The sequence below is a fragment of the Balaenoptera acutorostrata genome, chromosome 18, assembly GCF_949987535.1.
Source record: "Balaenoptera acutorostrata chromosome 18, mBalAcu1.1, whole genome shotgun sequence".
NCBI classification, from domain to species: domain Eukaryota; kingdom Metazoa; phylum Chordata; class Mammalia; order Artiodactyla; family Balaenopteridae; genus Balaenoptera; species Balaenoptera acutorostrata.
This window is the reverse complement of record NC_080081.1, coordinates 336,223-361,066: the sequence shown is the minus strand read 5'-3', so window position 1 is coordinate 361,066 and position 24,844 is coordinate 336,223. Positions and strand designations below refer to the sequence as shown.

The following is a 24,844-nucleotide window of genomic DNA, read 5'->3' as shown; positions in this document are numbered from 1 at the left end:
GGGCCTGTCTGGTGCGGAGCTGCCTCCGGTGCCGGGTGTAGCTGGACGCGGCGTCTGCGGTCACCCTGCACCTGGGGGCCAGCCGCCTGGCTCCTCTACTTCTGGATTTTCAGCTTGAACTCCACCTTCCCCTCATAGGGGTCATGGGGGTTGTCGAAGGTCACGTGCTCCGCCAGGATCTTGCACACGATGACAACCTCCCTGTTCCTGGGGACGTTGAGAAGCTTCGCGGCCACCAGCGGGTTGCTGTAGTGGGGCTGAAGCGGACGTGCGTTAGGACCCTCGAGGGCAGCCGGGCGCTTGGCTGGGTGCTCCCATGTCGCCCGAGAGCCCCCGGGACTCACTGGGACACAAATGTCTCCCTGCTTAGAAACGAGGAGACTTGGCCCAGGGGGTGGGGGGGGGGGGTGGACAGACCAGTGACAGATTCAACTTGAAATTACACTTGATGAAAATTAATATAAAAACAACACAGAGGATAAAGCAAGAGATTTGGAGAAAATGATTTTAAATGGATATGCAGTTGTCTAAGGGCCTTCTAAGGAGGCCCTTGGAAGGTAAAAGATTAGATTTGATATTTATTTTGCGTGAGAACGATGTGTTTTCAGGTAGTTACGAGAACATGGGTTTGGGAAGCACCCGAAGATTAAGTGGTCCGGCTGGGCTAAGTACGGCCTTGTTTCGTTTTTACAGGTGGAACATTTAGGGCTTCCCTTCTGCTGGTGATTGCTCAGTTTGATCCGGTTCCGGAGCAGCTGCTGGGGACAGTGGCGCACACGTACCTGGGCCTTCTTCCCGTAGTAGGGGAAGTAGTGCAGGCTGTAGACGCCTCTGGGTGGGAAGTACTCCACCTGCAGGGCCGGGGCATCCCGGTGCTGGTCCTGCGGGCGAGAGGCCGCCGTGAGAAAGGCCGGATCTGGCGCACTCGTGTCCGTGCCGCGCATGCTTCTGCACGCAAGTCCACGTGTGTGCGTATGTGTGCGCCGTGACCACACGTGCAGTTGGCATAAACTAGATCTCATCTTTATCATCAGCTGAGCAAGACCCCGGGTGACTTATCAAACTTGTATTTTCTTCCATTTTAAACCCTCTTAGGATAAGAAAGGCAATAGAGCCGAGCGTGTGGGAATGAAGGCCCACAAGGCTGGGCGGCTGATCTGCCGAGACTCGGGAAGGACCCATACGCTGTCGTGGGGTTTGCTTCCTTTCACTGTCAGAGCCAGCGAATCGCCCGACGGCTTGAGCTCGTCTGAGGGCAGAGGAAGGGTACTTTGGTGTCTGTGCAGATCCCGGGTCAGCCTACACATGTGTGGTCGAGGAAACTCAACGAGGAAAAAGAAAACAGGACGAATGCTGCGCTCCGGGGAGACTGCAGGCTTTGGGGGGGGTCACCCCGGTGGGGCTCCTGTGCTGACGGCAGAGAGCCTTGGCTGAGGGCGTGATCGTGAAAACAAACTTTAGAAAATATTCAGTGAAGACAAATTTAGTTTTTTCATGTTGTACTTAAAAGCATGTTTTGAGAAAAACTGGACTAAATTAATGCCAACTGTTGGCAGCATTTATATACACACACTGCCAGACAACAGTAGCTGTCGGTAACTTGCATATTTTTGTAAATAAGCAAATAAAAAGGACAAAGCAGCGTAGTAGAAGTGCCTTGGTTTTTCCAAATAGCCACAAACATTTTGAAGCATGTCAGTGATACACTGTCCCAAATGCTTTTTGAAGTAAAACAATGACGAAGGTTGTTTTTCTTACCAGGTTGTTGTTGTTGTTGTTTTTTCCAGAGACAGTGAAACTGTTCTCCAGGATCATATAGCCGTGCCATCTGGCATCTTGCAATACCATATAGAACATTTTTTCTTGATATTTCTTACCACGTTTTTAATCCCCCACGACAAAACCACTCTTAAGTGAAGGTTCATGCAATTCGTGCACCTGGCTTGTTAGGCTGACGGTTGAGGTGATTTTAGGGAAAACCAGATCAGTATTTCCCGCAGGTTTTCCAGCCCAAACAAGACAGCTGTGGCCGGTCACTCACCAGGAATGTGCAGTCCACCCTGGGGGCCGTGCTGTTGCCGGGGAGAAACTTGACGATCTGAAAGGGAAAGGTTCGCACGTGGCCTCTGTGCCCGTCTGTGAGCGCGGAGGACGGGTGCCGGGGAGGGTCTGGGGGGGTGTACCAACTCCTGCTTCAAAGCCGGAAGCTCCACGCCGGGGCCGTGGTCTTGGCCGGCAGGTGGCAGAGCTGGACGGGGGTCTGAGCTCCCCAAGCCCACCTGTGCCGACGGCCCGGCCCCCAGATGCGCCTGCTGGTGCCCAGGGTCCAGTGCGGTGCCCTCCTGGCTCGTGGGCACCACCGCCCTCCCTCGCTGCACACCTGCCAGGCAGCCGGGACCGCACCGCAGCTGGGCCCGGGGGCCCAGCACGGTGTGCCAGTGCGTGGCCCCCCCGGCCTCTTAGGGAGGAAAATGAAGAGTGCCACGCAGATGCCAGCGTGGAGCCGGGTCCTCAGACCCCACCCTCCCCGGGGCCCTGCCGAGATGTCCCCTCTCCCCGCAGCGTGGACGTGCCTCCCGTGGTTGGCTGTGTTCTCACGGGCAGCCTCTCTCTGCGCCTGTCCCCAGACGGTTCCCAGGTGCCCTCCCCGCGCTGACCGCGGCCCGGCTTCCTCCAGCCGCCGTGCACACAGGGCTGCCCCAGGCTCTGCGGCGCGCGGGGGGCGCACGCCACGGTCAAGTGGGTGGTGGGTCTGGATGGCGGCTCCCAGTTGTGTTTGAGGGAAGGCACGCTCGCCGCTGGCACACGTGCAGGAGAGACAGGGGCCCGGTTCCCTTCTCACCTCCGACCCCCTCACTCACCCTGTTCATCTTGATAATGAAACACGGCTTTCCTTCCTCAAAACCAAAGGTGGGGTCCGGCCGGCCCGAGCAGTTTTGCAGCATGTCTGCTGTGAACTTGCAGGAGAACTTGGTGTGGTTCGGGGCCAGGAATCTCTCCTGGAAGAAGTACCTCTCGGATGTGCAGTTGATGTTGTCCTCCTGGGCCGCGGGTGAGTAGCCTGGGGGACAGACACACCTGCAGCCCTGCCCGAACTGCAGCCCCCCTCACCCCCTCGCCCCTGGGGGATCCTGAGACGAGGAAAGAATGGAGACTGAGGTGCATTCTACACTCTACCTGCCAGGAAGTGGTGCAGGGCCTGCGTTAGTTCTGTCCAGGTCCTGTTGTCAGACACGTTGTAGGAAATGTCCAGGCCTTTCTCCCCGTAGACATCTGGCCTCAAGGTCACCCCTGGAAAAAGGACGTGACGCTTGGTCTTTGGTTGTACATCCAGGCCGTTTGCTGGGCGGTTGGCCCCGGCCTGGGGGAGGCCGTACCTGGGACGCTTCAGGGCCAGGCCTTCGAGGGTCCCCCCACCCCTGGCGAGGAGGCTGCAGCCAGCAGGGCCCGGGACCCTGCCCAGGGGCTGGGGGGCCATGCCGTCCCACGAGGCCTGACCAGGGCCCGCGGGTCCCTCCCACAGGAGGCCTGCCTGCCTGCCAGCCTCTGGGTTTGGGGCACATTCTATCACAGTGTGTTCTCAAGCTTGTAATCTATTACGTTCTGTTCTGAAATGACATCGAAATCCTCCGTGTTTTATCCATTGGTTGATTCAAAAAATTGAGCCCCAGTTGTCACGACGATTTGCAGAGGATCCACCGAGGGTGGCAGAGCTCAGTGCTGCTGTGGGATGTTCTTGGGTTATTATCTTCCTCAGAAAGAGTTAAGGACGCAGGGGTGACAAACACTCTGAGTAGCTGGGCTGGAAGAAGCTTTCCTTCCTTCGTTTCTCCCCCCTCCCTTTGTTTTTGTTTTCTGCAGGCACCGCAGGTTAGCTGGCCGCGTGGGGGGGTCTCGGTCCAAACACCCTCCCCAGGTTTTGGGAGTCTCGCCACCAGCGACTTCCTCCTCTTTGGCGCTGGCTCCGACCCCTCGTCGCACGGACCACGCTGCACTTAGACGGCACTCGTGCTCTGGACCTACTTTGCTGCTGGGGAGGCGAGGCCTCCACAGGAGGGCAGCCTCGGTGCTGGTGACGCCACACGGACACCGAGCTCCCCTCGCCCCCCTTCCTGATCCCCTGGTGGCCGTCCTCCCCGACCTCCTCCCCGCGGGGTCGTGTCCTGACCCGGCAGCCCCGGGCAGAGCAGGGCCCGACGCCCAGTACCTGGTGACTTGAGCTGGTCCTGGTAGTCGGGAGTGTACGGGTCGATCGTGCACATCAGCACATAGATGCACAGGGCGAAGATGCCGGTCATGACCACGTAGAAGGCCACGTAGTAGAGGCTGATCCACACTGTGGGAAGAGGCGGGTCAGACGCAGCGACAGCTGCTTGGTCGCGGGGAACACGCGTGCAGCCCACCAACCGCGTCACCGCTCAGGGTGAGCGTTCATGCACGGCGCTGGGCACCCATCCCGCTATCTGGTTCCAGACCATTCTCATCACCCCGATAACCCTGCACCCCTTACTTAAAAGCCTTTTTAAAAATTATAGTTTTAGGAGCGTAGCTTTAGAACCGCTGTTCTCAAATCTAAGGCTGAGCCTCTGGGGCTGATCCTTAGCTGCTCCCCGCTCTCAGGTGCCTGGGGGTGTCGGGGGGCGTCAGGGCTGAGGGGGGCCTTTGGGATCACCCAGTGGGGGAGGAGAGGCCAGCCAGGGCCTGCGTCTGGGCACTGAGACCGCCAGCCCCACGCGGCTGCTGGCTGGTCCCCTGCCCTCCCCCGGCGCCCCTGCCCTGCCGCACGGACCCCAGCGGGACAGCGTCCGGCCCAGCATCTGGCCCGTGTCCGGGTTCCAGCAGTAGTGCTGGAACTCCTCCATCCTCTGGCTGCATGACTTCTTCTCCTGCAGCGCCGCCATCGCCCCGCTCCTGCCAAAGGACACTTGGGGGAGGACGTCCCCTTGGGTTTTATGGTCTCCCCCTCAGAGGTCAAGGGCATTGCGGCCCTGGGTTCCGGGGCGAGCCCAGCAGGGTGTTATCGCTGCTCGGCCATCAAGCGCCGGCGCCCGGGCAGGCCTGGCGGGTTCCCCTGCCGTCAGGTGCCCCTCCACCCCCTCCCTGGGCAAATCAGGGTGGCTCACTCCTCCTCTCGGGTGCCCTTGGCCCGGAACTTTATCTGCTCTGATAATGAGCAAGGAGGCCTGCCAGGTGCCCAGCTCTGCCCATCGCACTTCCTTGGGGAGGGAGGTGTGAAGAGAGCGGTCTGCACGAGGAGGGGCCTGGACCCCGACGCTCACCCGCGGCCGAGGTGCCCCCTGCTCTGAGCTGATGGCAGCAGGCGCCCCAGGTCACGATGAGGCGGTGGCTGGGACCCCGGCGGGGGCGGGGGCTCCCGCCGCTGCCACTCCTGATGCTGGAGAGCCAAGCCTGCTGGTGCCTGGGGCGGCCGGACGCGGGGCCGCCGCAGGGGTTCCCGTCACTCCTGAGCTGAGCTCGGTGATGAGCGTGGCGTCCTCTGAGAGCCAGTGTTGGGCCCTGTAGGACTTTGTGTCCATGGAGGAATCCACAGCCATACAGTCTAGAGGTGTTTTCGAAACCGAATGCACACCGGTCCCCGGGCGTGTTGCTGAAATGCAGACTCTGACCCCGCGGGGACCCAGTGGACCTGGGAGCTCCCGTGGCCTTGCTAGTGGCTGCAGGACCGCGGCAGTGTCTAGGCAGGGGGCGCTCAGCCTGGCAGCACGTCCGAGCCACCTGGGGCGCCCTGGAAACCTGTGACACCTGTCCCACCCCCGAGTTTCTGAGGGAGCTGACCTGCCGGGTGGCCTGAGCGTCTGGACAACTACGAGCCCCCGGACCACCTGATGCGTGGCCAGAACCAAGTGGCCTTGGTGGTCCACATGGCTGGGGCACCCACCTCTGAGATTAGGAGGAAAGGGCAGCGCTGGGCACATATGACGTGGCACCGAGGCGTCTTTACAAATATCTAAGTCAGGACCCGACTGAAAGGGTGGGGATTGTATACAAAGAGCTGGGCGTCCATCCATTGTCACTTTCCCTCTGAGGGACCCACGTAGCCAAATTGGAAGTGTTCTTCGGGGATAAAAATAGTGAAAAGCCCTCTAGCCATTATGTTTATTTTCTTTAGGATGATTTAGAGTTTGTCAGCAAAACGAACACCCTAAAATTCAGATGGAATCGCAGCATTTTAGCTTGGACTCATAGTCTCCTAATGGACCGATCGTAGGCATTTTCCTTCACACCGTTCCCCTTCACAGCTTTGGAACTTTAGGGCAGTAAAAACACAGTGTGGCCTTAGGCTGCAGTCTCACCGTCCACAGCCTGTGGGTCTGGGACCCCCGCGCCGAGGCCTGAAGACACAGGGTGGGAACTGCTGGGCACAGAATCGGTGCCGCCCTGGTCCGGAAAGTACAGAGACACTCTTGGGACGAGCACAGTATGAATTCTTCCTGGAAGTCTTTGAACGAAATCCTCCACACTTAGTCTCTGAATTCCCAGAAGCATGAACGTGTGTGCTGAGATGCACACGCGTTGTCACGATGACCTTCCTGGGACACGTGCCCGTGGGGAGGGGAGGCCTGGGGTGGGGTGGGGGGCCCTGGGCTGCTCGGCGTGTCCCGCGGGACAACGTGGGACGGACGCCCCAAAGAGAGTGAGCTCCGGGCGATGCGGGAGCTCTCCCTTCCTATGAGGGGGGCTCGACTCCCACCCCCCGGCAGCAAGGGACCGGAGCCCACCCCTCCACAGCTGCCGTGGGGTCAGCGGAAGCCCGCGAACACTGAAGGACTGGATGACAGGAGGATTCCCAGCTTTCAACAGATAATCACTCATCAGAGCAAGAACCGGGAAGACCTCCAAATGAAGTTAAAACGAGATGATCAGTAGATGCCAAGCCTGAGGTGACAGGTTCTGAAATCACCTGACAGGTTGTGAAATGCTTCAGCGAGCAATGGTGATTGTGCTTGAAACAAATGGAAAAACAGAAGTAGAAAGTTTAAGGAAAGAAATAGAAGACACAAAGAAGAACCAAATGGAGATTTTAGATTCAAAAAATACAATAACCAAAATAAAAAGCTCAAAGAATAGACTCAGAAGCAGAAGGGAAGGGACAGAGGAAAGAATCACTGACATGGAAGAAAAAACAATAGAAATTTCCGGATTTGAACAATAGAAAGTAGAGCCAGAAAAAAAGTGCCCAGCCTCAGTGACCCAGGGGCCGTAGGAAAGGCCTAACGTCTGCGTCACTGGAGTCCTGCAAGGAGAGAAGAAAGAGCGGGGCTGAGGCGTAAACCTTCCACTTAGAAAACTTTCTTGAAATGACAACTTCATGGAAATGGAGAACAGATTAGTGGTCGCCCGGGTTCAGGACAGGGTTTGGGCTGGGAGGGAGGCGGGTGTCTATAAAGGGGGACCGTGGGGTGGGAGGGAGGCGGGAGTCTATAAAGGGGGACCGTGTGGTGTCGGGGGCTCCTGAGCGTTTGCTGTGGTGGCATCAGTATCTGCGCTGCGATCCTGAGCTACAGTTTGGGGAGACGCCACCACTGGGGGACTGGGTGAGGGGTGCAGGGGTCTCTGGGTTATTTCTCATAACTGCACGTGAATCTACAATTCCTCTAAATAAAAACTTTTAAAAAAGGGCCAAATGAGTTTGGGAAGCTCTGCGTACTTGACCCCTCTTAGAGAGCCAAGTTCACTCTTCCATCTCTGAGTCCCGTGATCGGAAACATATTTAACGCCGTTTATCTGAATGCTTCCCACTTCCCCAGGAGGGAGTTCGGCTCAGCGTTAATCCAGTGGGAGTCGCCGTCCTCAGACACCGCCTCTCGCAGGGGTTCCTGACCCGGGTATCAGCCCCACTCCAGGCCCACCGAAGCAGATCTTTATTTCTCCAGGCGATTCGAGTCCCCGGCACTGCTGGGAGGCGCTGTCTGGGGACACACGGTGAGGGACACACGTAGAAGGGGCTCCAGTCCACAACACGCCTTGGAGCCGGAGCCGCCCACCCGTCTGAACACTGATGGGTTAAAGAAAAGGCAGGAAGGGTTTGAAGAGATCAGCTCAAGGTCGCCTGCTAGTAAGAGCCAGGCTGGACGCACCAAGCCACCTGCTCAGCTGCAAGTTCTTGTTTCTGCTTCCCCGGCTGCTACACAGAGTCCGCCTGTCCCCTCATACCCACTGGCAGAATCTCACGGCCCTCTCGACCCTCTCCTCCCCGCGGGGAGTTGGTTACCTGGCCTCTTCTGGCTGGGGTGTTCTTCATTTCTGCGGCCCTTCTCTTCCTCTCCTCTCTAAACTGTAACCAACCCCCATCACTTCCTTGTCATTCTTTCCCATACAGGTACCAAGCACCTACTGTGTACTAGAACAAGGCAGACAAGGCCGTACCCAGGTGTGCCCCAGGTGTGCCTCAGGTGTGTCCCGAGTGTCCTCCAGCTGTGTCCCAGCTGTCTCAGGTGTGTCCCAGCTGTGCCCCAGGTATGTCTCAGGTGTGTCTTAGGTGTGCCCCCAGTGAGTCTCAGGTGAGCCCCAGGTGGGTCTCAGGTGAGCCTCAGGTGTCCCTCAGGTGTGGCCCAGGTATGTCCCAGGTATGTCTCAGGTGTCCCCCAGGTGTGTCTCAGGTGTGCCCTGGTGTGTCCCTGGCCTCTTCGTTCCCTTCTCTCTCCTGCCTCTCTCTGTGTGGGACCTTAGCCCCGGTGTAGCTGGGGTCTCCTGCATCCCCGTCCGAATTTCACCTGAACGTTTCTCTTGGCGTTTCTCCTCCACCAGCCAGCGCAGCCCAGGTGAGGGCAGGGGCTGATGTGAAGCTAATCCCTCGGCAAGGGCCGGGGTTACCTTAGGTCATCAGAGCCACCAGCATGACACAGCTGCTCCCAGTGTCAGCTCAGGACAAATGTTGGTCCTCACATACTGACCAGTCCCCTGGCCAGGGGTCTCACCCGTGGACGCCCAGAAAGCCTATTCCTAAACTCCTATCATCAGCTGGTTTTATTCTCACTCGCGGGTTTTCTAAAGAAAAAATGACACATAGTGGGGAAAACACCAGCCATCTTTGTGAATTAAGGTTTCTCCTGGGCCCCCTCCCTTCAGCTGGGCCCTGCGTTCCCACCAGGAAACAGGCGGAGGTTCCAGCTCATCTGCTTGGGCCAGCGGGCCAGACGGGGAGGCTCGGGGCTCCTGCGCGCTGGGCCTGGGGCCAGGTGTGTCCTTCCCCGTGGGAAGGAGCGGGGCAGGGTGGCCCGTCTAATCCGTCTGCGAGCGGCTTAGGGATTGTCTTTTTCTGGCACCTGCTCCCGCCCTGCGTGTCCTCCACTCCGGCCGGGATCTCGCCTGAGCTGTGTCAGCGGGCTCCCTGGGGCTCCCGGTGCCCGGCCAGCCTCCTGTCCCCAGAGGGCGGGGACGGGCCACAGGCCAAGGGCAGCGGGTTAGGCCGGCTTGGGACGTGGGAGCCGGACGCGGAGGGAGGCCGGCGCCGGGATGGATTTCGGGTCCCTGGAGACGGTGGTGGCCAACTCGGCCTTCATCGCTGCCCGCGCCAGCTTCGACGCGAGCAGCGGCCCGACCTCCCGGGACAGGAAGTACTTGGCCCGGCTCAAGCTGCCCCCGCTGTCCAAGTGCGAGGCGCTCCAGGCGAGCCTGGACCTGGGCTTCGAGAGCGCGTGCTCGGAGCAGCCCATTGGCAAGCGGCTCTTCCAGCAGTTCCTGCAGGCCCACGAGCAGCACGTGCCGGCTCTGGGGCTCTGGAGGGACATCGAGGACTACGACACCACTGATGACGACCTCCGGCCGCAGAAGGCCCAGGCCATCCGGGCCGAGTACCTGGACCCCCAGGCCAAGCTCTTCTGCGGCTTCCTGGACAAGGAGACGGCGGCGCAGGCCCGGGAGGGGCCGGCGGGGGCCAGGGACGGGCTCTTCCAGCCCCTCCTGCGGGCCACCCTGGCGCACCTGAGCCAGGCCCCCTTCCAGCAGTACCTGGACAGCCTGTACTTCCAGCGCTTCCTGCAGTGGAAGTGGCTGGAGGCCCAGCCTGTGGGCGAGGACTGGTTCCTGGACTTCAGGGTCCTGGGGCGGGGCGGCTTCGGGGAGGTGTCTGCCTGCCAGATGAAGGCCACCGGGAAGATGTACGCGTGCAAAAAGCTGAACAAGAAGCGGCTGAAGAAGAGGAAGGGCTACAAGGTGGGCCGCCGAGGCATCGGGGAGCGGATAGGGGCTGGGGCGTCCTGGGCCGGCTCACCCTGTGGTGGGCGCCCCCGCCGTGCGGCCCTGGGCGGGGTCGGTCCCCCGCGCCCCCTCGTCGAGTCCGCCTGTCTGCCTGGCGGCCAAGGCCCTGGCTCGGAGCGGCAGGTGCCGGCGGTGCTCGGATGCTCGGCTTGTCCAGCCGCTCTAAACCACCAGCCTCGGTGCCCGGGATGGGCGGGGTCCGCCGCGCCCCTCCTTGCAGAGCGGCCCTGCGTGGCTGGCGCGGGTCCTGTGCCACACGGCAGCACGCTTCTCGGCTTGTCACCAGGGCCACGCACTGCAGCCACCGGTGTCAGGGAGGCTGCTGGGATGAGTCTCCAGATTCTTTACTCTGACTTTCTGGAACTTTCCCTGGCTTGTGCTGTGAGGAGGCTGCAGGGGGAGTCTCCCCGGGGCTGGTGTGGGGAGGCCCCGAGGTGCCCGCGTGCAGCGCTGTCTGGGCCGGGGGTTGGGGGTGGCGGAAGCAGCTGCTCTGAGCGGCGCCCACCCTCCCTCTGGCATCAGGCCCCGCTCGGGCGGGATCAGCCAAAGCTGCTTAATCTCCAGCCGCGCGTTCTGCCTGCGCGGGCTTCCCTCCCGTTCCCGCTGCACAGAACAGATCATGCTGGGGGCAAACAGCAGCTACCCCAGCGCACCCCACCCCGGGGCCCCTCGATGGTGCTCTGCCTGATGGCCTTTGGGGGCAGCAGTTACCTTCAGGACCATCTATCTACCTGCAATTTGAATCCAACTGTTAGGGTATTAAGCCTCTCTTCTCCCGAGTTCAGGAAACTTATCAAACTTTTACAAAGTAAAATCCACCTAAAATCTTCCCACGCAGGGGGTAGAAAGGGCTTCTCAACATCAAGAACTCCTCCTTCAAAAGGGCTCTTTCTCCTTACCCAACACAGCTTTCAAAAGCACGTTAAATGGACTTCATGGGGTCTTAAAATAAATATAGAAAATGAACAGGGATGCGGGGTGGCTTGAAAAGGTGCTGTTCAGAGGCCTGGATGGGAGGACAGGGGCTGGGATTGCAGCAGGAAGAGCTGGAAGGGAAGGTCAGTGCCGACAGGCTGCCTGGGGACCTGCCGGGACCCTCAGCCGCATTTCTAAGGCTGGTTGCCAGGAGCCCCCTTGCTGGCGGCCCTAGGAACCCCGATGTCCTCTGCACGTGACGGGTTCCCAGGCCCTATCTTGTCTCTGTGAAACGGGGCATGTGAGGCATGTCTCTAAGTTATCTGCAACTGCTCTGTACAGCCACTTTTAAAATATACCGGCAACTCTGATTCTGTTTTATCGTGACATTTTCTGGTTTGTGGAACTTGGCCGTTTTTGGCAATATCACTTTCCTGCCTAACCCTGGGCTCTTACCCTGCTTTCCAGGGCGCGATGGTGGAGAAGAAGATTCTCGCCAAAGTCCACAGCAGGTTCATCGTGTCTCTGGCCTATGCCTTCGAAACCAAAACCGACCTCTGTCTGGTGATGACCATCATGAATGGAGGCGACATAAGGTAAGCGCTTCTCTCTCCGATGTAGGAGCAGGATGGGAGGGCCCACGCGGCCGAGTGTGCAGAGGGGCTCTCTGGGGCCCCGTGGGGCTGCTTCCCACGTGCTGAGAACGTGGTGATAAAGACAAGAAGCCCGGTCCCCATCTAAGCCCTCCTCTTTGTCGTCGGATTGCTGGTCCTTGAAACGATGTGTCCTCAGTCCCAGTGAAGTGCAGGAGCCCTGGGGGAGGTGGCCTAAGCTCTCTAGTCGTGGGCCCGTCCTGTGGGTCTCGGGTTCATGTGGACGGCGGGGTGAGTGGTGTGGGCAGCAGGGCGTGTGGAGCTGTGAATCGAGTGCTAGTGGACGGGTGGGTAAAGGGGTGGGAGAGGGCCTCAAGCGGGGTGAGGGCCGTGCTTCAAGAGGGATGGCAAATGAAGACAAACTTCGTCAACAACGCACTCTGGGGGTGGTGGCAGAGCGGAAGCGCCGTGTGGCCGACTCTGGGAGCTGTGGCTTGGCCATCCACCGCAGGGAGAACCAGAGGGCATCGTCGCCGTATGGGGCCTGGGTTTGCCGGAGACCTGAGGGCCCGGCCCTGGGCTCCCAGGAGAAGTTGGATCACTGGCTCTCAGAGGGGAAAAGACCCACTTGCCAGCTGGGCAACACGGCCGCTCTTGCCCCAGCGTGCTGGTCTGTAAAATGGGGATAGAGATGAGATACTGGTGTTCCGAGGTTGCTGTGGAGAGTCAGCTAACACACCTGAGACACTTAGACGACTCACACGGCCCTCACACAAGGGGGTCGTCGCTGTGCCTCCGTTCTCGGGCCTGGGTTCGCCTGCGTTGAAACTCTGCCAGGTGAGCTTGGGGCCAGGTGTTGGCCCCATTTTCCAGGTGAGGCTCTGAGGCCCTGACTGAGCCACCTGTGCAAGATCACGGAGGAGGAGCGAAGGGTCTGGAAAGTGCAAATAGCACGAGCTGGAGAGCGGAGAGATCGTGATGCTTTACTCGCCTACCCTGCCCTGCACTGTGCTGGGCCGTGACGCTGTGCTATGCTGTACATGCTACTGTATTCCACTGCACTACATATACTACATTGTATCGATACTGCACTACCCTGCACTACGCTGTACTGCACTACCTCAGGCGGTATACCGTACTGTGCTGCACCATGCTGCACTACGTTACCCCGTCCTATACTGCATTGTACTATAGTACACTGTACGTGCCACTGTACCGCGCTGCGTTGTACTATAGTACACCGTACGTGCCACTGTACCGCGCTGCGTTGTACTATAGTACACCGTACGTGCCACTGTACCGCGCTGCGTTGTACTATAGTACACCGTACGTGCCACTGTACCGCGCTGCGTTGTACTATAGTACACCGTACGTGCCACTGTACCGCGCTGCGTTGTACTATAGTACACCGTACGTGCCACTGTACCGCGCTGCGTTGTACTATAGTACACCGTACGTGCCACTGTACCGCGCTGCGTTGTACTATAGTACACCGTACGTGCCACTGTACCGCGCTGCGTTGTACTATAGTACACTGTACGTGCTACTGTACCACGCTGCATTGTACTACCCCGCACTGTACTACAGGACACTGTAGTAAAATGTACATGTAGCATAAAAGCCATTCATGCTGTTGCTTCGGCTGGCGTGAGGATTTCTCTCTTGTTTTCTTCGAGATTACTGGCCTGCCTCTCCTCTCCCTGGTTGTTCTCTAGTTTAAATACTTTGCTTGTTAGGTTTTGCGTCTCTGTACAACGTGACAGGGAAACGGGAGATAGGAGAGTCTGGGAGGCCGGGGGGCGTCCTCTGAGGGCCCGCCAGGGAGTCTGTGTGTCTCTGGGGAAACGGCCCACATGCCTCCTGGGCTCTGGGTCAGCCGCTCAATTTGGATGGGACGTGGGCTGGCCACGTGGCCCGCCTTCGCCTCCCTCTGCCTGGCTCCTTCACTGGTGGCTATAAAGTGGCCTTGGGGCCTGTTTCCCTGTTCTCTCCCCGTGGGCCGGGGCAGGGGAGGTGGGGTGGGGACAGCTGCCCTGCCTTGCCCCTGTAACAGCTGTGCTGAGGGGCTGTGAGGACACAGACACCAGTGGCCGGCGGTCCGGGCTCTGCCGCGGGCCCCTCAGGCTGGACGCCGAGGCTGAAATGATGGACGCTTTGCCGACACAACGTGGGATTCGGAGGCCTCAACGTTTTCCCGAGGTTTTACTTCCCATCAAAACCGTGGGCACGCGGCTTCTGGTTGTGCCAGAGAAGCACAGGCTCCATGTGGTCTGCCCCCAGGTACCACATCTACAACGTGGACGAGGAGAACCCCGGCTTCCAGGAGCCGCGCGCCGTCTTCTACACGGCCCAGATCATCAGCGGCCTGGAGCACCTGCACCAGCGGGGTATCATCTACCGAGACCTCAAGCCCGAGAACGTGCTCCTGGACGACGACGGTGAGGCGGCCTCCCCTCCCGGCCTTCCCTTGCCCTGCTCACCTCTGTAGCCTGCTTGGTCATCGGTAGGGGAGGGACCAGCTTTGATAGATGCTCGTTATAGTTTTACGGCACCAAGACACACCTCAAGTTTGTTTATTGTTCATTCAGCTATTTTGCGACCGCATGGCATTATCCCCGAGTGGAGGTTATTAATGGGCTTTGGTGAAATCTGGTGCATGGCTAGGCGCCCAGGGCAACAGGGAGTTAGTCCGGGATGCCAGAGGGTGTGGAACTATTAGTAAACAGCTAACAGTTATGGTCGAGTCCCTACTCGATCACTTCGCTTGCTGTCTTCGTGAGGAGTCAAACTGGGATTCTCGTCAGCAAATAACCCCCAAGACTGAGGTTCCCGTAAGTCCCTTCAGAGCCCCCCTTCCCTCCCCATCACAGGTCAGACGGACACACTGGTGCCCCAAAGGCCATTGCTGCAGCGCTCGGGGAAGACAGAGCCACGAGGAGGCTGGCTTTAGGGGGATTATGCCCCGGATTCCAGCTGCGAGTGCTGCTGGGACCCTCGGTCCCTCCGCAGTCTGAGCGGGGAGCGGCGGCCCCTGTGTGTGTGCGCCATGCTCGTGCACGTGTGTGTGTCCAGGAACCCCAGGGGCCTTTGTTTGTGGAGCCGCGTGTGACCTGAGCCCATGTTTGTTCTCCAGGCAACATCCGAATTTCTGACCTTGGGCTGGCCGTGGAGCTGAAGGAAGGGCAGACCAAGACCAAGGGCTTCGCGGGGACGCCAGGTGAGGGCCTGAGAGCCGGGGCGAGGGCAGCTGCTATGGGGGCAAAGGGGACGAGGCCCGGGGTCCTGGGGTCCTGTGGCCTGGGGTGGGCGTCATGGTGAGGGCTGGGGCTTGTCGGCAAGATGCTCCCTCATCCCTCCCCTCTCAGCGTGAGACTGGGGGACCGGCACCCACGCAGGGATGACCCCAGACCCCCTGAACAGTCACTCCTTGTTTGTCACGTGTGCCCTCTGTGACGGAAGCTTCCCGGCGCCGGCCATGGGCAGAGCCTGGGGCTCTGCACTGAGGGAAGCAGCACAGAGGCAGGGTGGGTGGGCAGGGCCTGGCAGGTGCTCAGCTGTGAGATGGCCCCTGGACTGTGCGTGTGTCTGTGTGTGTGACTGTGCACGTGTGCGTCTGTGTGTCTGTGTGCATGTGCGTGCCTGGCGCCTCCTGTCCCTACCTCATCTCCTCTCACGCCCGGGCAGGTGGGCGCAGAGAAGAGGCATCCGAGCAGGAGTGGGGGGACGGGGGGTGCTGGTGCCCGCCGCAGGGGCCGGGGTGACAGCCAGGCTCGCGCTCAGACACTGTGCGGCAGACGCTCCGAGCACGCTGCCCTCCTGATGGCCGGGTTTTCTGTAGGACTTCTTAGCAGATCTGCTTCTTCCCTGTTTGCCTGGCTTCGGGGAGAAAGAGCTGCTCCTGGGACTTGGGCCGCTTGGGTCTTGCTTTGTCCCCGAAGCCCCCATCCTGCACTTTGGGCTCCTTTTGGGGTTGTGCCTGTTGCCACGGTGGGTCTGTCTCATCTGCGGCTCTGTTTGGGAAGAGGTCCTGTCGTGAATTTTCCGGATCCTCTGAGATTCCTCTCCAGGGCTTGAGCATGTGAGCGAAATGCCGCTCGCCTGTTCCTGGCTGATCGGGTCCAGGGTTGGAGTCAGTGGACCTGGGGTGTCACCGGCCCTGCTTGCACGAGGCCCGACCGGCCGCTAGGGGGCGCCCAGGCTTTGCCGCGGCTGCCGAGCGGCTCTGAGCCCTGGCCGGGGTGGGGGTGGGGGCTCTGCCCGCGGGCTGTGTTGACCTGTGTGTTTGGGGTCAGGCGGCGCGGGGGCCTCAAGCAGTGGCAGCGGAGGCTGGGGTCGGTGTGAGTTAGAAGGTGGGGCGTCCAGCGAAGGCTCGGGGAGCCCTCCGTGCCCTCTCCCCGGCCCCCCTGCTCCCTCCCGCCCAGGTCCCCAGAGCCGAGCCTCCGCCCCCGGTTCAGCCGCAGTCCACCCAGAGGAGCACTCGCTGCGCCAGCGCCGCGGGGCTCGGGGGAGGCGCCTAGACCGAGGCTGCGTTCACTCACCCACTGCCCGCTCGTGCCGTCTTTCACACGAAAAAGAGTCATCGTCGCCGCGTGAGACCCCGGGAGGCAGACGTGTCACTGGGTCCCAGCGGGTGGGGCAGACTGGAGGGGCCAGCGGGCCATTTGCTGCAGGGATGTGGCGTCTCTGTGGTCGGCGGGCCCTCCTCTCGGGCCCGTTCTCACGGAGAAGTTGTGGTTGGTGGAACGTGTCTTTCTCCAGAGTCTGAGCCGTCTGGCCAGCACTGTAATCCCTGAAAAGAGGCTGTGTTCAGGGCCAGGGGGCTCTCTGGAACTTGAGTCCTGTAACCTCCAGGAGAACGTCCTGTGGCCACTGCAGCGTGGCCCGTGTTATCCAGCCATGTCCCTCCTGGGAACTTGCCGCGAACACACGTAAACGCTGAGGGACCAGGCAGGGCTGGAAACAAAAGGACACGCTCAGCTTGGCCTTTGGGGGGGTGTCTAGTCATCTGAGCACAGAAGCCACCCCGGCGCCCAGCCTCAACTACCTACTCGGCCCCGGGGGAGTGGACCATGGGCCCCAGATGCTGCCTGTCTACCCTTCCCACATGCTGGGCTGGCCTCTGCACGGGGCACAAAGGGAAGGAGGCCGGAGCTGGTTCTCGGGGTGTCCCCTTCAGCCTGCAGGGCCCAGCACATGGCCCCGACTCCCCAGAAGTGGAGCACACGGGCCACTGGGGTCCGGACCGCTCTTAGGAGCGTCGGGGCTTCAGCCTCTCCTTTTGTGCCCTTTCGGGTCTGAGCGCCTGCCTCTGACCACAGGTCCTGCGTGAGCCTCAGACACTGACTCTGTCCGCCATGGGCACCACAGTGGGGCTGAGACCCACCCTGGGTGGAGGGGGCTCCCGCCAGGGATGGCTGTGCCCAAGGGGACACTCACAACCGGGGGAGCGCTTCCTGGTGGGTGGGCACGGGGCAGCCCCGCGTGTCCCGGCGTGAGGACCCTGCTGGGTTCCGGGGAGACGGGAGGTGCGTGCCGGGTGCTGGTCTCCGAGTCGCGCTGTGCTCCTGTCGCAGGCTTCATGGCCCCGGAGCTCTTGCGGGGTGAGGAGTACGACTTTGCCGTGGATTACTTCTCCCTGGGGGTCACGCTGTATGAGATGATCGCGGCCAGAGGCCCCTTCCGAGCCCGCGGAGAGAAGGTAGGAGGTGGCCAGCGGTGTCCCTGCAGCTGAGCTGGCATCAGCTCCGTGTGCGTGTGTGTGCGCGCGTGTGTGCGTGTGTGTGTGTGTATCATAGGAGCAGGGTCCCCGCAGGACCTGGTGACCCTCCTTGTTGGGGTCACAGGAGCAGTGTCCACCAGCTGACCTGGTGACATTCCTTTCGGGGAGCTCTAGGCTTCTCGTGGTGTACACGGTGACCTCATCTCCTGGGTCTCCATGCGCCAAGGAGAGTGTCAGGAGGAGAGGAGCCTGGACCCCCTCCCAAGCCCCACCCCCATGAGCAGCGCTCGCTCTGGGGGGCGTGGCTCACCCGCTGGTGGCCTCCCTGCCCTTCCCGGAGGCCAACGCGCTCGCCTCCCCGGGTGCTGAGCTATAGGCCCTGCTCCAGGCCCGGCCGCTTCCCTGGACGTCCTGGGGGCAGCAGGCACAGGGGGTGGCCATGCTGGGGCCCTGCCTCCCGTGCCCCCCCACTTCCTGTCCGCGTGGCGGCCCCGCGTCTCCCCAGGGAGCTCTGCCCAGCCCAGCAGAACCGCGAATAGGTGTCGTTCAGAGCCCCCACCACTGTTCACAACAAAAGGAGCAAAGCAGCCCCTTCCCTGGACCGCGCGCTGACCCTGCTCGGAGCTGAGGATGTCTGTGGGGCAGACGTGAGGGGCTGAGGAGGGAGGCCTGCTGTGAACTGTACTTTAGACGTGGCCCCTCGCTCGTCCATGCCCACGGCCCCTCGGCCTGCCTGGAGGTCACAGCCATCAGTTTCTTCTGCTGGACCTCCCCGAGGGCCCCCGCCCAGTCCCCGCTCCTTTCCTGACATAGTCGTGGGGACAGTCCGGTCTGCAGTCCCCCGAGAGTGAGAACCCCTCCCCTGACTAACCCGTAGGGTCGCTCTGTGCGTCTGCACCTCTGCCTTGGGCTCCAGCAGCGGGTCTCTCCCAACCTCAGCTCAGAAGAGCAGGGTAAAGCAGCACAGTGTGGGGTCCACGTTGGCCTCAGGCCACCATAGGAGCGCCACCTCAGAGCCCTGGCGGAGCCCATGGCCCTGACAGGACCCCTGTTTTCTGGTGAAAATGAGCAGGAGGAGATTTCATGAGAAAGTGAACCGTCGTGGTCTGTCCATCCTCTGGTCCATCCGTGGTCCCTGCGTTCCATGGTCCATCCATGGTCCCTGCGTTCCATGGTCCATCCGTGGTCCCTGCGTTCCATGGTCCATCCGTGGTCCCTGCGTTCCATGGTCCATCCGTGGTCCCTGCGTTCCATGGTCCATCCGTGGTCCCTGCGTTCCATGGTCCATCCGTGGTCCCTGCGTTCCATGGTCCATCCGTGGTCCCTGCGTTCCATGGTCCATCCGTGGTCCCTGCATTCCATGGCCCGTCTCTGGGTCATGCCTTCTGTGGTCCATCTTCAGGGCATCTGTGGTCCCTCCATTCTGTGGTCCACCCGAGGTCCCTGTGTTCGATGGGAAGGAACCTCGGGTACACCCATGACACGGACAGGTCTCAAACTCACCACTATGAATGAAAGGATCTGGCCCCGGAAGAGTGACTCTGGATGATCCCACTTCCATGAAGTTTTAGGACGTTTCAGGAAGGGCAAATCTGACCGACAGGGAGAGGAAATGGGCAGCGTTTGGTTGAGGTGGGGCTGGAGACTTTCGGGCTGATTGTCGGGGAGCTCCCTGGGGATGGACCCACTGGAAGTGAATTTTGTGGGCTGGAAGTCACGTTCGGGAAAGCTGGTCTGGACTAAGGCTCCATGGACCCTGTGGGCGTCTGCCCTTGGCGAACCTCTGCCACCTCGCCGGGCAAGCTGGGGGGGGGGTGGTCGTGGGAGTGCAAGGTGTCCACCTTCAGGGTCTCACGCCCTGACCAGTGACACTGAGCCCTTAAGTGCTAACATGCGGGAGGGGGGCATCAGGCATCCCTGAGAACAGGGCCGGCCGGGCCCGCGGAGCTGCCGTGTCCGGAGCTGCCGTGGCAGCTGGGGCGACGCGGGTGGGCCTGGCCGGGGTGTGACGTGGGCTGACGGTGCTGTGTCCGCCGTGCAGGTGGAGAACAAGGAGCTGAAGCAGCGGGTCCTGGAGGAGGTGGTCACCTACCCCGACAAGTTCAGCCAGGCCAGCAAGGACTTCTGTGAGGCGCTGCTGCAGAAGGACCCTGAGAGGCGCCTGGGGTTCAGGGACGGCTCCTGTGATGGGCTCCGCGCCAGCCCCCTCTTCAGGGACATCAACTGGCGGCAGCTGGAGGCCGGTACTGTCCGCGTGTGGGAGCTGGGGCTGGGGGCTCCTGGGCGACCCTCGCTGGCCTCCCGGTCCCGTTGGCGTCCGGCAGCTTAGCGTGAGGTCGGGGGGCGGGCGGCCTGGGCGGACCACCGCCCCCCCCCCCAGAGCATCCTCTGCCCCTGATGACACCACCGTCCCTATTCCCTGCTCATCCCAGCGCGCCCAGGACTGGATGTTCACGGGGTGGGTCTCCTGGGGACCCGAGGAGGCGGCGAGGGTTGGATGGGGTGTGTGGGAAACACCTTGGAGCTGAAGATCTGAACCCGCTGTCAGGCGTTTCCTTGAAGGAGCCCGCGATCCAAGTCGAGGCAGGATTTCTCCAGCCGTCGTTCCACCAGCGTCTGCTGTCATGTCGCGTGCAAGCTAGTGTGTGCGAGTGTGTCTGTGCACGCGTGTCTGCAGGAGAGAAGCATGGCACCCACCACACCCACCAGAACCCACACCCAGGAAGTGCGAGCTTGTGACCTCACGGCCCGACACCCCAGTAGGAGAAGTTTCTTTGGTGGGGAAGGGTCAGGGCAGCGGCAGCCCCGGCTGATCTGAAGGTGCTGGGCGCCAGGGAGAGCTGCCCAGACCAGCCCCAGGCCCAGGGAGGTCAGGCAGCCCGAGCGAGCGGTCAGGACCGGGGAAGCCGGAGCCGGATGGAGTCCCGAGGCCACAGGGTCTGTGCTGAGGAGGGACGGGGTGAAGGCACAGGGAGTTCAGTTCTGAGCATGTTGTGATCGAGGTGTAGACCTGCAGACGGGGAGGCCGGCACTGGGGCTGGGGGGTCTGCAGAGACGGTGGGCACGGCGGCGTCGGGGGCAGTGCAGCCAAGGGCCCGCCGACCCTCATAACGGGGTTTCTGGGCAGGGCGGAGGGGGCGCAGATGGGGGCTGGCTTCTGGCAACGTGTGTCCAGACCGGACTCTGAGTCTCCAGCCTGGCTCAGCGCCCTGTGGCGGGTGTCGCTCTCCTCGTCACCGCCAGGGCCGCATGAGGGGCAGCGGCCCTGCTGGCTGAGCGGGGGCTCTCGGTACGCGGCCACCTCCTTCCGCTGGCTGGCCCTTCACGCCCCGTGTCTTCCGTCCTCTCACAGGGATGCTGACCCCCCCCTTCGTCCCAGACTCCAGGACTGTCTATGCAAAGAACATCCAGGACGTGGGTGCCTTTTCCACGGTCAGGGGCGTGGCCTTTGACAAAGAGGACACAGAATTCTTCCAGGAATTCGCCACCGGCACCTGCCCCATCCCTTGGCAGGAGGAGATGATCGAGAAGGGCATCTTTGGGGACCTGAACGTGTGGCGGCCTGACGGGCAGATGCCCGACGACATGAAGGGGATCTCCGTGCAGGAGGCGGCCCCCTCGTCCAAGTCGGGGTTGTGTCTGGTTTGCTAGACCAGCTGCAGCGCCTCGTGGGTCAGCTGAGCCCCTCCCGCCAGGCCGCCACATGGCTGTGGCCCGGCGCTCAGCACAGGCAGGACAGAGGAGGCCGGTCCAGCCAGGCCTCCCGCGCAGGGTCAGGAGCGCCAGCAGTAAATAGTCCACCTCTTTTGCACCCTTTCACTCAAAAAGGATCCAGTGGTCCCGGGACGGAATCCACCAGCGACGCTTGGCTCTCCAGGCCCTGGAGCGGACGTGCAAGCTGGTGGCGGCTTGGGCGGCGAGAGTGAAGACTCGGTTCGGGTTTCCTGGCATCTCAGCTGCAGCTTCGCAGGCCCCTTCGCCTTCTCTGGGCTGGTTCAGAGGTTGGGAAACCCCGGCCTGTGGGCTCGCGGGCTCCGCTGAGACGCCCGGAGTGTGCGCCTGGCCCGGGTTCCCTTAGCGCCCAGCTCTGGTCCCGCCCCTAGCCGGCGGGTCACTGCCGGGGCCGGGCCGGGCCCCACCCGCACGTTGGGGATGCCGTCTCCACGTCTGCCGGTGCTGAGTCTCCAGTGGGGTCCCCTTGCCGGCCGGGGCCCAGGTGTCCGGGAGGAGGGGAAGGCCCAGGGGCCTGGGGGTGAGGCTGACCGCGGCAGTCACCCCCCTTGGCTTCTCCTCATCCCGAGACCATCTCCAGTTGATGACAACTGGACACAAGCTGCCCACCCCCGGCAGACAGGCCGGGCCAGCGGCTCTCTCCCCCCACCCGGCACCTGCTTCCCACCCCGACTCTGCCTCTTGGCCTGCAAGGCCTGGCCCTCTCCTGGTCTCCCTCCTGGGGCCAGCTTTGGGCTTGTCTTGCTACGTGGGGTTAGCTGCCTGGCGGCCAGGAGCAGTGCCCTCCCTTTCCTGAGCGCCTCTGCCCTCCGAGTGCCATGCTGGGCGTGGTAGCACCCCTGCCGTCTGCCCCCCCAGCAGCCTCGGGAGAGGAGGGACCCCGAGGAGCGCGACCTTGGGGGCTGCGGCTGAGCCACCTGGGACCAGGGGCCGCGCTGGCCCAGAGCCACGGCAGGGGGCTGGCCCCAGGCTGCTGTGGGCTCAGACAGCCGTCGGGTGTAAGGGATGTGTCAAGTGTACCTCCGGGTCCCTTGGGCACCGAGGGCATTAAAGCCCCTTCCTGGTGAACGAACCTGCAGGACGACCCTCTCTCCGGTGCGCTGCAGCCATAATGTCCTGCAGGGGCCCTGAAGAGCCGTCCAGTGCTTTTGGTCTGTGACCTGAAACTGCCCCTTGAACCTCTCCTGGGAGGCTGAGATGGGGGCCCGTGGCCAAGGGAGGCTGGGCTGTCGGCAGGATCAATCGCTGTGTCGGCCCTGACGCGGGTTCTGTGTCCTAGGAAGAGACGCGTAGATTATCTAACGGCTGTAGATCTCACCTCACTACGTTCAGGTGCAAGACACACCACTTCTGGTCTTTCTAAACCCATTTAATCTGCTCTAGGTCCCCATGGACCTGAGCAGAGTGATTTACACCTCAGGGGGTGGGTGTGGCCTGGCCTTTGGCCGCCGTCGGAGTGCCTGCCCGGGGCCCACGGCGCCTGAAGTGTAGCCCCTCCTGTGGAACCAGCAACCCCGTCGGGGACCCCTCTGCCTTCATCTTATGCCTGGACGGCCAGAGGAGACAGGGCATCGATACAGTTGAATTTCAGATAAACAGCAAGTAACTTTTTTCGTGCGTGGGACATACTTAACGCTAAAAACTTATTCAACGTTTTTGGCTAAATGTGGCACAGCTGTTGCAGATTATTTACTCAACGTACGTTATTCCATGAGCTAGCAGGTCTGTGGGGATATAATCACAGAAGCGAGTTACGTGTGACTTCCGCTGCCTCTCTCTCGTGGTCTGCTCAGGGGTGCCCCCTGCTCCCCAGTAAAACTCAAGCCAGCCCCATGTAGTTACACGCAGGCAGCAGAAGTCCTGGAGTCACTTCACTTCTATTTTAAAACGCTTTGGAACTGAAATTTTCACATAGAAACAAAGGAATTGTCAACGTCCACACTGTGGTACGGACACTGCCCCACAGGTGCAGGAGCCTGGCTGTGCCGGTGTCCCGCTGGTCACCCCCACCCAGAGGCGCCCTGCGGCCCCTGTAGGCAGCAACCAAAGCACTGACTTAAAATGCGCCACCGGGAGAACGGCAGCTCCGGTCACTCCATTCTTCCCCAGCTGGGCTGGAGGGACGTCTCCACCCTCCCGTCCAGTCGCAGCCTTGGGGCCTGGGGGCAAGGCCGGGAGGCCGGACGGTGCACAGGGCAGTTCCCAGCTGCTGGGTGCGTGCTTATGGTGACTCTTCATTGTGGGGTTTCTTCATGGGCCTTCGGGGGCCTCTGCTGTGGGGCGTCTCGGGTGCAGACCCCCTGACCGGGCACACCCTGAGGGGTCTCGCTGTCACTCCAGCTGTCCCCCGGCTCCCCTGGGCAAGGGACACGCCCTCCAGGCTGGATAACGGGGCTGCCCGGGCGCTCCCCCGGGCCAGAGCTGGGGGCTCTCTGTGGAGAAGCCTTCGTCCCCGGGCCCTTTCACCCCCGAGCACAAGCCTCGTGATCCCCGAGGGGTGCTGGGCTCAGGCACTTGGCCCTTGCCGTCGTCCCCATGCCAGGAGCCAGAGGAGATCCCGCTTTTCCATCCTGGTGCGTTCCAACGTGAACTGTGGTGAGGATGTGGGCCCCCCACAAGCGCATATTTCCTTACGGAGAATCTGCAGACGCCTTCACTGTGACTTTTCCTTTGTAAAAGACAAAAAATGCAATTTCCATCCAAGTAGAAAAGGGTAAAAATAAAAGTTTAAAAACACGGCAGACTCTCTAGATTGTGATATGGTCCTGGTGCACGCTCTCTTTCAAAATCACATACACACATTACTCAGCCATAAAAAGAAACGAAATTGGGTTTATTTGTAATGAGGTGGATGGACCTAGAGTCTGTCATATAGAGTGAAATAAGTCAGAAAGAGAAAAACAAATACCATATGCTAACGCATATATATGGAATCTAAAAAAAACGGTTCTGAAGAACCTAGGGGCAGGACAGAATTTAAGACACAGATGTAGAGAATGGACTTGAGGACACGGGGAGTGGGAAGGGTAAGCTGGGACGAAGTGAGAGTGGCATGGACATATATACACTACCAAACGTAAAATAGATAGCTAGTGGGAAGCAGCCGCATAGCACAGGGAGATCAGCTTGGTGCTTTGTAACCATCTAGAGGGGTGGGATAGGGAAGGTGGGAGGGAGACTCAAGAGGGAAGAGATATGGGGATATATGTATATGTATAGCTGATTCACTTTGTTATAAAGCAGAAACTAACACACCATTGTAAAGCAATTCTACTCCACTAAAGATGTTTTTAAAAATCACATACACTCGTGTGCAGATGCATATGGACACGTGCACACATGTACACACATGCATATAATACACACGTACACAGATACACACACATACATGTACACAACACACATGCACACGTGCACACACATGTGCACTCATGAGCACACACACACATGCACTCATGCACACAATGCACTCATGCACACACGCGCACACATGCACTCATGCACACACATACACACACACACATGCACTCTTGCACACACACACGCTCACACTTTGTCCCCATCTCCCTCCAGATGCAGAGAGTTGCCGGCACAGCCCGGTGGCCCCTGGGTCTGCACCCCGTGCTCTGCTCCCCGTCCGGGCGGGTCCCGTGTGGCTTTGTTC

The 24,844-nt window shown here is 60.8% G+C and overlaps 2 protein-coding genes across 2 annotated transcripts; one reads left to right on the top strand and one right to left on the bottom strand.

Moving 5' to 3' along the window:
* Positions 1-95: 95 nt before the first annotated feature.
* On the bottom strand, positions 96-4,901 carry ATP4B (ATPase H+/K+ transporting subunit beta). Its single transcript, XM_007196741.2, has 7 exons — positions 4,790-4,901; positions 4,208-4,336; positions 3,178-3,291; positions 2,862-3,061; positions 2,042-2,098; positions 783-881; positions 96-257 (listed from the first exon to the last, which is right to left on the bottom strand). The coding sequence occupies exons 1-7, from the start codon at positions 4,899-4,901 to the stop codon at positions 96-98; spliced, it is 873 nt and encodes a 290-aa protein (XP_007196803.2).
* Positions 4,902-9,477: 4,576 nt separating this feature from the next.
* Positions 9,478-23,797, top strand: GRK1 (G protein-coupled receptor kinase 1). Its single transcript, XM_057532992.1, has 7 exons — positions 9,478-10,176; positions 11,605-11,732; positions 14,010-14,167; positions 14,863-14,946; positions 17,303-17,427; positions 19,490-19,691; positions 20,801-23,797. The coding sequence occupies exons 1-7, from the start codon at positions 9,478-9,480 to the stop codon at positions 21,097-21,099; spliced, it is 1,695 nt and encodes a 564-aa protein (XP_057388975.1). The 3' UTR covers positions 21,100-23,797.
* The last annotated feature ends 1,047 nt before the right edge of the window (positions 23,798-24,844 follow it).